Below are 11,044 nucleotides of genomic sequence, written 5' to 3'. Positions count from 1 at the left end.
CACCGAGGTCACCGCCCTCAGCCGGGCACCACCGCCCGCCGCTCGGCGCATGCGCAGTAGGTCACAGCCGACAGCCCTACTGAGGCGGGTCTTTAAAGGGCCCGAACGTGTTTAACCCTGACCCCGCAGCCCCGGGGCAGCGGGACCTCCCGGTCACACCGGGCTTCGGTGTCCCACAGCAGCTTCCTTCACCCGCTGTGCAAGGCGCCAAACCACGCACAGGGAGCAGGTACTTGATTTGTTTATAGATCTGCGCAGAAAGGGGTGGACAAGGCCAGCACGATGACTACCAAAACGCATCACTATTTATACGTTCCAGCAAACAAAGGCATTAATGTTTATTGGATTCAAGTTACACAGCTCTCTAATTAATTAGCATGCTATTTTCTATTAAATGATTCCCTTATTTCTTATGCTAATCAGTCCATGTGCTCATTTTTTCTCTGGAGTCGATGGTTGCAAACTCTCCATTACCAGAAACTCCCAGAATTACCTTTTATCCAGCCAGAGCTGATCCCAGCACAGCTCCTGAGCTGGCTTTGCTAGTTTCTTGCTTACCTTGGGAGTTCTGCCAAATGCCCAATAAATTCTGCATTCTTTGTACCCACTGTCAGTGGTACATTCTTCTTCCTTTGTAAACCTCCATCTCTTTGAGGTGTGATCTCATTGAAACGTGGAGCCCTAAAAAAGCAATTCTGTCAACAAGCAATTTCTAACACCTGGTCATAACTTAGAGCTTGATTAAATATTCTTTCTGGTTGATTTAGCTTGAAAGTATACAAAGATCAAATAATATAATTTCTTAAGAAAATGTTTACCTATTCCATATTTTGCAACATCAGGAGCCCCTTGGCAGGCAGTAACATCATTCAGGATATAAATCCCTTTTTGTTCTGCTCTGGTTTGACAGTACTGAGGCTGCCACACCTTCAGGCTCACCTGGGCTGCCTGAGCAGGGATGTCACTGCAGCGACTCGTCCCTGCCACAACATCTGCCCTGCACTACCCAAAAAACTGAAAAAACTTGTTGTCTTCTTCCAGAGATCTGGTTTGTGCTGCTTCTGAAAGAACTGTGGTGAAGAACCTTGGACTCAATAGCCTGTGGGGATTTGCTTTATTAGGAATGCAGATTTAAAGAGTTCCAAGCAAGAGAGGTCTTTAAAATTCACACTGCCTTCTGATTTTGAAGGTGATATTACACTATGGCTCTGCTGCCTGCTTCTGACAGGTCACTGCTCAGCTTCTATGACTTTTAAAGATAGTGGTACATATCCCTCACAAAAGCTGAGATTTAACACAGGGCAGTTCACTTTTGCTGAGATTACATTTATTATTCTCACTAGCATAGTTAAAAAGTTAATATTTCAGTTCTCAGGATCATGGAACTGGTACCAAAGTAATAAAATTTTAATTTAAGATGATGCCATGTTCCTTGGCTGCCACTTCAGCTTTTAATTTCCTTTCCATGTGTTTCATGTAGGCATGTGACTACCAGTGTTGGCTGCCTTAGGAAATACAAAGATTAACTTTCTTGCTATACCTGTATCTATATAAATACATAATGCATCTCAGTATGGCATCTGTAAACAATGCTTAGGAAGTGCTCCTAGGCAAGCAGCATGAAAAATTTAGAAAACCAAGTGCCAACTTCCAACAAATCACTCACACATTAAATGCCCCAGGAATTTTATTTCTAAATTAAAAACAGAATTTTCATTAAAAAAAAACCTGCACACTTTTTTTTTTTTTTTTTTTAATATTGTATTTGTCTTAGTTTTTTCCCCCTTTTTTTCCTGTGGTGCATGTCTCATTTGTGTGCTACAGTTTGTATTTTTAAGTAGCTGTGTTTGCAGCTTATAAATATTATTGTGTTGTGTGGGGGTAAATTTATTTCAGGTTTCTTACTGCTGTATACTAAAATGATATAAAGATATCACCTCACAAGTAGACTCACGATGTAATTAATTCATGTCTCTGTTGATGAGACTGACAAACATTTTATTCTCTGCCATGCTAGTCTGTTCTTGCCTATTACTCCACCGGAGGGTTTATTTAAAGGCTTTTAGGTTTGGGGTTTGGGTATTTTTTTTACACTCCTCGTTTCCGTGACTGAAACAGGTGGCTTGTGACGGAAATATTCCACGGCCTTTTCCCGGTCTCGGGGCTATTCGCACCATCACGCTGCCCGCCCACAGCGGCACCCGCGGGCCGGGGCCAGGCAGGCGGAAGCGCGTTGGGCCGCGCACCCCCGCGCAGTGCCCTCTTCCCCCCCGCGCCTGCGGAGTGGTGCGGCCTCGCCCCGTGGGAACGGGAGAGGCAAGCAGAGCGAACCATCGCGGGGCGGGGGGGCGCGGCCGGCGCAGGTACCACTGAGGGCTGAGGCGGGGCTTTAGGGCGGGCCGGGCCGGCAATGGCGGCGCTGGGTGGGCCCGTGGCGGCGGGCTTTGACTGCAGGTTTACACGCTAAAAGTAGCCATTCCCTTGAAACACCTGGGGTGTTCGGTAGCGCTTGTTCCCGGGGGGAGTGACCCTGCGCCTGGTTTTCCCGCACACCAGGTATCGGGCGTTGTTGGGTCGGGCAGGACGGCTCGGCAGCGGGTAACGGCATTTCAGTAAAGGCTTCGTGGGGTTACGGAACGAGCTGCCTTGCAGACCTCTGCAGCCATATTATATGTGCATATTGAGATATATACACACTGATAAAATATGCTATCTTATACATTACTGTATGCGTGTGTAATAATATGTGTAAAATACATTATCTTATACATTGTATATGGTGTACGATATATATATATCAATAGTGTCTCTATAAAGCATATATATGTTATACATTATAAATATGCGTATAATATGATTGCAGAGCTGTTTGATATTCTATATTGTATATAGAATATATAATATTATTTATATATTCATGTATGTAACTTGCATTATATAATACATAATATGTTATATATAGCATATATTTTTTACACTTATATACACACGTACACTGCCTCTTTTATGTAGTCCAGGCTAAGTGGCTTAAAAATTGAAATGGCAAATCTGGGTCAGGACTTAAAACTTAAAAAAAGGCTGCTCTAAAAATATTTTTTAATAATTAAATTCAATAATTGCATACATATGTATAAAATATAGTATGTGATGGTTTATTATTTTTATTCCCTATCCCAAGTGTTCTTGGCCAGGCTGGTTGCCGGTCTCTCCTGCCTGGTCTAGTGAAAGGTGTCCCTGCCCATGGCAGAGATTGTTGGAATGAGAGTCTTTAAGGTCCATTCCAATCCAGGCCTTTCTATGGTTCCATGACATTTTTTAGTAACACTGCTGTACGCTTGTGCTGCCACAGGTCTGGGTATTTTAGCAGAAGTGCTCAGCAGCCCCTTACTGTCTTTGTACACCAGAGAGCTGAGGTTGCCAGGTTGTGCTTTGGGCAAGGCAGAAACCTGTTGAAGCCTGTGTTGTAGGTGTTGGCAGAGCTGTACTGCAGCCTCTGCTCTGCTCCAGCGTGTCAGACGTGTGCAGTCAGACTGCTCTGGACTGTCAGTGGCCAAGGCAAGGAAAAGGGATGGTGGCACAATACAGCACCATCACTGCTTGGCACAGTCCTCTGGTCCTTCCTCAAGTACTTGTTCTCAGCAGGCCTTCTGCCATCACTTGCTGTGCCTCTTGTTATGCAGTGTCTGGTGGTGTTGCCTTCAACGGGGGTGTTGCTGTGCTCCACATCTTGCTCAAGCTACTCAAGACACTGTCCCCTGACAGTGTAGTGACCCAAGGCTGATAAAGGGTAGGTGGAGGAGGAAAGAGAATGTCCTGGATGTGTAATTGCATTGGTAGCAGAGCAAAGACAAGTTTATTGACTCCTGTTTGAGGTTTCTAGACTGTTCTGCCTGACATGAAGGTTGAAATAACATTATCCTCAACTTGGTAATGGTGGGACATACACTTTCTGGTGAGCACACACTTTTTCTCATAAAAGAATGAAGCTGTTTCTGCCTCCAGCCAGCTGGTAGTTAGAGCTCCAGGGAAAATTTTGCTGCAAAACCAGAGAGTGCTTCACAGTCCACAGTGGTGCAAAGTCATATTCATCAGCAGCTTAAGCTAGAAGAGCCCATTGGAGATGTTCCCACAGTGAATGTGTTTCTTTGCCATTATCTGCCATACCTAGTACTATTCCTCATTACAGACAGAAACTATATCCCTTTCTTCAAAGTTGAAAATAGGCTGTCATGTAAAAAGCAGGTTATTAATTTAATGTTCTTGGAATGTTTTCCACATTGACTGCTTTATTGTTGTGTTTGTCTGTCCCCACCCCCTCCACCCCGCTCCATTTACAGGAATGTGCTTGATTATTGCCACCATGTTCTCACAGTGCTCACAGGACCTGTTAAAGATTGCAAATCTTCATCTCCGGAGTCTGAGTATAAATCTACATTTACAAAACCACAGAAGGGCTTTCAGCAAGTCGCTGCCTGCATGTCGAAGGAAAGTAGCTGTTACAGGTATTGGCCTAGTGTCCCCTCTTGGTGTGGGGGCTCAGTTTGTGTGGAAGCACCTTCTGGAAGGAGGCTGTGGGATTACATCACTAGATGGGAAGGAATATGCAGGCATCCCATGCAGAGTGGCTGCCTGTGTGCCGAGGGGAAGCAAGGAGGGTGAGTTCCGAGAAGAAAGCTTTGTGTCGAAGTCAGAGATCAAGTCCATGAGTTCTGCCACAGTGATGGCCATCGGCGCGGCAGAGCTCGCGCTGAAGGACTCTGGCTGGTATCCCCAGAATCAGCTGGACCACTTAACTGCCGGTGTGGCAATTGGCATGGGCATGGTTCCACTGGAAGAAATCTCTGACACAGCTGACTTATTTAAAACAAAGGGTTACAGTAAGGTCAGCCCGTTTTTTGTCCCGAAGATTTTGGTCAATATGGCAGCAGGCCATATCAGCATTAAATACCAACTGAAAGGGCCGAACCACGCTGTGTCCACGGCTTGTACCACAGGTGCACATGCAGTTGGAGACTCCTCTAGATTAATTGCTGCTGGTGATGCTGATGTCATGTTGGCTGGAGGGACAGAGGCTTGCATTAGTCCTTTGTCTCTGGCTGGATTCGCAAGAGCCCGGGCCCTCAGCATGAGTTTTAACTCAAACCCTAAAGCAGCGTGTCGACCCTTCGATTCTCAGAGGGAGGGGTTTGTGATGGGAGAGGGTGCTGCTGTGCTGGTCTTGGAAGAGTATGGACATGCCGTGCAGAGAGGTGCTAGGATCTATGCAGAACTTTTGGGTTATGGACTGTCCGGTGATGCTTGCCACATAACAGCACCTGATCCCAAGGGAGATGGTGCATTCAGGTAAGAAATCTATGTTGATTATAATGGCTGCTATGTATCTTAATCATACTGGGTACATTTGCTTATGTCATTGTATGTTCTTCATAAAGAAGGGGTGTTCAACCTTGAATTAAAATTCCAAAACCTTGAAAATCTGAAAAATGGAAGAGCTGGTAATGCTGTGCTCCAATTCTCTTTTTTTTTAGCAGGACGGTGAAGACCATTTCTCAGTAGAATCAACCTTTTTCAATACACATATGAAAACTGTGTGTGAAAGCAGTTTTCCTTTTGTGCTTACAGCTGTTCATATAAATAAGTCTCAGTAGAAACCTCTTTTTTAAGATGTCTGTGGTGAGATAGAATCTTTTCTGGTTTTCCTTCACCCTTTTTCCATTGAGAAGATAAACACCTCCCCATCCCCCCCAGAAAAGCATGTTTTTTGCTACAAGAAACCTCAGATGATGGAAGCTGTAGAGTACTTAGAAGATCTAGTTTGTTAGAATATTCAGTACTTCATTCAGATGCAACTAAGTGTGTTGGTGAAGGGGCAGAGCAGAAATGCTAGTGCTGTTAGTACTGTTTAGGGAGGTGGTAAAGGTTTATTAGTGTTTATCTCATTAAAACAAGGTCACAAGTAGATGATACCAATTTAATCATTAATCATTGGCCTAATTAAATTGTCAGCTTAGTCACATGTTTAAGTTGGAGAGCTTCGTCTAGGCTGAGTACTATTGCTGGCATTAGAATCTTTAGTAAAGATTTAGCTTGCCTTTTTCTGAATGTATGTGAATGTTTAGTACCAAAATTCAATATATCACTGCACAAATAGATCAAATTTCTGCATGGTATTGTAAAGCTGTGTTTGCATCTTTATAAGGTTGACAGATTTTTCTAGAAGTGTAAATATGCCATGTCTCCATCTATGCTCCTTGATTCATGTTTAATTGTTCTGCAGATTTAGGTGTGAGATGAGTAATCAGGAGTGCCTTATCTCATATTTTCAGACTTGTTTACCCTTGAGATTATATAGCAATATATTGTAATAGAATTTTTGTATTTTATGATGGCAGTAGCATATAAATTAGATTTAGACAGCAGGAAGAGTTGAAAGTTAATCTGGGTATCTCCAAAATGCTGAGCATTTCCACCCTTGAGATAATACATTTTAATACTGTCTTCAAGCCAGTATTTTGTTACTGCAGTGGTATGTGGATTAAATCTGGAATGTATGTGCTTATCTCATTTTTCTGTGGGAATTTTATTTGCCACATCAAAAAAATTCAGAGGAATTTTTTTTTTTTTGTTATCTTCTAATAACTACTTCTGTTGGAGGTTAATATGTATGTTGGAATAAACCAGGAGGAAAGGAGAGGCAAAGCCAGACTCAGAATTGTGGATATAAAGAGTGTCCTACACAAGCAATCTGGTATCTCCTTAAGTCAATAAGTTCATTGCAGATAATGTATTTAACTAAATTAATTTATCTCATAGTTATCAGTAATCTTTTGCCTGAATATTGGCTCACTATCTAGTGACAGTGAGTGTCAGTGACCTAAGCTAAGCTGGATGCATCTAAGGTTTGAAGGCTGTAGTAGAGGCATTTAAATTTGTCCAGAAGCCTTTGTTATCTGTTTTTGAGCTTCCTTTTATTTCCTTATTTTTCACAAATTTCAAAAGAGTCGGTGGTCTTTTGCTCAGAGGTGGTTTGTTGTTATGTGCAAGGAGGGATATCTGATTCATCTCCTTCTTTGAGGGAAATCTATGAGAAATTGCAGTATGGAGCTGTGTTGATCCTTCCATGGTTTTAATAAAAACACATGTTTTAAAGAGGCAGTCACAGTGCACAAGTCATCAGGAGTCAAATAAAACATACCATGCCAAGGGGAGAAGGGTGTGACTTTCAGTAAATTTGATTATAAAACAAAATATAGGAATTTATGCTATCTCCTTGACATTTTCTAGTCTCTGGAAAGTATGCGAAAGAAGCTCATGTGGAGGAGGACTGCAGATTCTTTTTTTTCATTTTCCAGTATTTTTGCTGGGGAGAACATATAAAAACTTTTTGTAATAATACCTTTAGTTATTTGTCCCTTAAATGTTTTCAAATTTTACAGTGAAAAGTGTGTTTGATACATTAACGAAGTCTGTAGAGACTGATTTTCGTGTCTTATTTTCTTTTTATTTTTTCTAGCTGTAGAATTTTTAACAACAAGTCTGATTTTATAGTGAGCCTCACTTTTATTGTCTTCCTCTGGTACCTAATGTAGATGCTAATGTGCTTAGTTAGATGAGTTAACCTCTTGTCATTTATATCTCTGCTAAAGCAGATTTTCACACTTGATAAACATTTTAAAACAACCTATGTGTTTTCTTTTGGTTTGTACATTTGACAAAAATACATTGGGCAAATCAGCATTCTGTTATCTTTTTTTTCCTTAGGTGCATGTCTGCAGCAATAAAAAATTCTGGGATCCTACCTGAAGCTGTAACATATGTCAATGCACATGCAACTTCAACGCCTCTAGGAGATGCTGCTGAGAATCAAGCAATCAAGAGACTTTTTAAAGACCACTCACGTAATATTGCAGTTTCCTCAACAAAAGGAGCAACAGGACATCTCTTGGGGGCTGCAGGAGCTATTGAAGCAGCTTTTACTGCACTGGCCTGCTACCATGGGATTTTGCCACCAACTCTAAACTTACACAAAACAGAGGCAGAGTTTGATCTCAATTATGTCCCATTGATAGCTCAGGAGTGGAAAACTGACAAACGGCGTATAGCGCTCACAAATTCATTTGGCTTCGGTGGCACTAATGCAAGTTTGTGCTTTGCAAGTGTTTAACTTCTGCTGTGAATGGTGTGAAAAAATGGCACCAGTGATGATTTTCTGTACTGCTATCTCTGGTGTGTTCTGTAATCTTTTCTCAGCTTTGAGAGTTGCTCATTTGATACATAAGAGCTTTATTCACCCTAACATTTACACCAGTAATTATTTTAGAAAGACAGAACTTCTTTTACTCATTTTAATAAAAATAAATAAAATATCTGTTCTTTGTGTGATGAAGTTTTTGTTCTTGACTGGAGCAGGAGAGATGGTTAAACTATGTTAGAAATTATTTTTCTATGCATGTGACAAAGAAATTGTTTAGAATAATTTATACAAAAGAGGGCTGGCTAACAAGCTGGGACTCCACACCTGATGAAATAATTGCATGATAACACCAGGTCTATGATTGAGCTCCTCTTTGTTACCCACTCCATATAGAATTTTGCTTTTTCCTCATGGCGTGTTGTCTCAAATATCAGATTTATGTACATTCTTCCACACAGGTGATATTCAGGGGACAATAATATAGACAGGCATTCATAAGATTTCTGGCACTTGTTAATTTTATTTTCATCTTTATTCATTTCCATTTGTTGTGTTTTCTTGTTAGCCATGGGAGGATTGAAGGAAGCATTGAAGGATGCAACAGCATCCTGTACAAGTGGCCTGTTCATCTTTATTTGGCACAGGGATAGAATTAGTAGGTCGTGACCTGTTTTGTTCTGGAATTTTGTACAAGCCTAGTAAGGTAGATATTCAAGTATGGCACTGAAAATTTCAAAAATAGTTACACAGAAAGGAATAAATATATTGGGAAGTATCTGGTTTTTCTGCCAAAATGGAAAAACAGAACTAGCAAAATTTGTCAAACAAGGCCTTTTCTGGGAAAAAAAGTTGTCCTCAAGAAATAAATCTGAGAGAACAGGAGCACTAAACTATACCTAAAGCTAACATATTGATGAAGGTGTAGTTTTTCAAAGGAAAAGTCAAGGACTTTGGCTCTTCGGTTAGTTCATTAAAAGACTTCTCGCCAGTATTCTTTTTGAAATAGTCAGTCTTAGCCTTTGACCTGTGTAAGTGGAGGCAAACTCACTAGATTTAAAGCTGCACTTGTAAGTAAATTTCATTCTGGAATGAGCTTACTAATGGGCTGTCATGAGGCTGAGCTGTATCCTAAAATCTCATTATTTACACAAATGGTCTGAATGCTGATATTGAACAGCATAATTTTTTCATTTGCTGTGTTTACTGAATAGAAAGTTAAAGAGGCTGTGGTGAAAAACGCAGTTGGAGAATGATTAAGACTATTTCAGAAGCTGAGTTTATACAGAACAATGCAGCTCAGAACAGATTAATGAATAGTAAGAATGAGAGTGAAATGATATATTAGCAAAGGGAAAATGTGAAGGCATAAAAGCAAGACAGAGAATCGAGTTTGCTGTCAGGGAAAATACCAACAAATCTCTCACCCTATGTTAATTAACACTGGCAGTACAATGAATGAGAATCTGGATTGCTTGCAATGTAAAGGGCAGAATACAAAATTCAAAAATACCCTCTGCAAATTACATGCAAAAAATAAATTGATTTTAAAAATTCAGACTCCAGGAGAGAGCAAACAGGAGGGCAGTGAATGTATAGGAAATCATCCAGCAAGCTTCTTCTGAAGATGGTGTTTTTCAGGTAGTTGTGATTCTGGGCAGAATGAGGGAAGACTAGATAGTGCTGCATTATTGTGGGCTGGAAGTACAGTCTAACTAAACTCACCTAGTCTTGATACAGAGCTGCAGACCTGTAATTAATACTGTGGCAGAGATGCCTCCTTTTCCCTTTCATAGCAGAGGTCATGGCCCCAGGAGTGTTGGGTGCAGGCTGCTGTGTGCCAGCCATGAAAACATAGATGATACTGTCACAGAGAAAAATAGAACAGAAACTGAAATTATTTGAAATTATTAAAATATTTTTTTTCTCTTCAGCCCACTGCAATTTAATAATCTAGTGCAGGTAACCTTTAAACCACGGAAGCTTTGTGACAATAATTATTTTCAGTGTTTTAATTAGGAATCATTTTAAGATGTCTAGATGCAGTAGTTGTGTACCCTGTAAGGAATCTGGATTTAAAAAAAATAAATTAATAGAGCCCAAGTTTAGCCCCTGTTATTTGAAATTTGTTTATATAGTTTTCATTTTTATATACTTCTTTTGAATCATCTCTTTGTGTCACATACCCCACTGAGCTGATCAGGGACTACTTACTGCTAATTACTGCTTTATTATGGTAGCTGCAAACATGAAAGGAAAATAGATCTGTGTTGCTAAACTATTAAGTGAGGAAATTGACCAACATATTAAAACAATGCTCTCCCTTAAAATGCTCTATTCATCTTCAATAATTGAGAGAGGTAAGCATCCAGAGTCTGGATTTAAAAAATTATCATATTTAAATTTACAAGTCTGTAGTTACTAACCATCTCATAAACAAAATTTGGAGATGCTGGTAGAGTGTTTATTTTGAAACCTACTTCTCAAGTGGTCCAACACACTTGTGAGAGCCAAATTCTCCAGGCAGGATCAGAGAGTGGCTGGGGCTGGAGATTGCCTAGTCCAGCCCCACTGCTCTGAGCAGGGCCAGCTAGAGCAGGTTGCTCAAGGCTGTGTCCTGTTGCATTTTGAGTATCTCCTGGGATGGAGACTCCACAATCTTTCTAGCCAACCTGTGCCAGTGCTTGGTCACTGGCACTAGTCACTGTAAGAAGTTTCTCACATTTCAGTGGAATTTCTTGTACTTTAATTTGTGCTCCATGCCTTTTATCCTTTCAGTGGACACTACTGAGAAGAGTCTGGCTCCCTCTTCTTCCTTCCCCCATCTGGTATTTAATCATGTTGATGAAACCT

At 40.8% G+C, this 11,044-nt stretch overlaps 1 protein-coding gene across 4 annotated transcripts; it reads left to right on the top strand.

The window, feature by feature from the left end:
- Window positions 1-53: 53 nt before the first annotated feature.
- Window positions 54-8,368, top strand: OXSM (3-oxoacyl-ACP synthase, mitochondrial). Of its 4 annotated transcripts, none has more exons than XM_056485208.1 (3): window positions 54-229; window positions 4,338-5,343; window positions 7,762-8,368. In XM_056485208.1, the coding sequence occupies exons 2-3, from the start codon at window positions 4,340-4,342 to the stop codon at window positions 8,162-8,164; spliced, it is 1,407 nt and encodes a 468-aa protein (XP_056341183.1). In that variant the 5' UTR covers window positions 54-229; window positions 4,338-4,339; the 3' UTR covers window positions 8,165-8,368. The 4 variants fall into 4 exon arrangements, with proteins under 4 accessions (XP_056341183.1, XP_056341182.1, XP_056341180.1 ...); XM_056485207.1 differs by lacking the exon at window positions 54-229 and adding an exon at window positions 2,333-2,556; XM_056485205.1 differs by lacking the exon at window positions 54-229 and adding an exon at window positions 2,354-2,598.
- The last annotated feature ends 2,676 nt before the right edge of the window (window positions 8,369-11,044 follow it).

This window comes from Oenanthe melanoleuca, chromosome 2, assembly GCF_029582105.1.
Source record: "Oenanthe melanoleuca isolate GR-GAL-2019-014 chromosome 2, OMel1.0, whole genome shotgun sequence".
Lineage (NCBI taxonomy): Eukaryota > Metazoa > Chordata > Aves > Passeriformes > Muscicapidae > Oenanthe > Oenanthe melanoleuca.
Note: the sequence above shows the minus strand (reverse complement) of the source record. Positions and strands in the feature narration are given on the sequence as shown.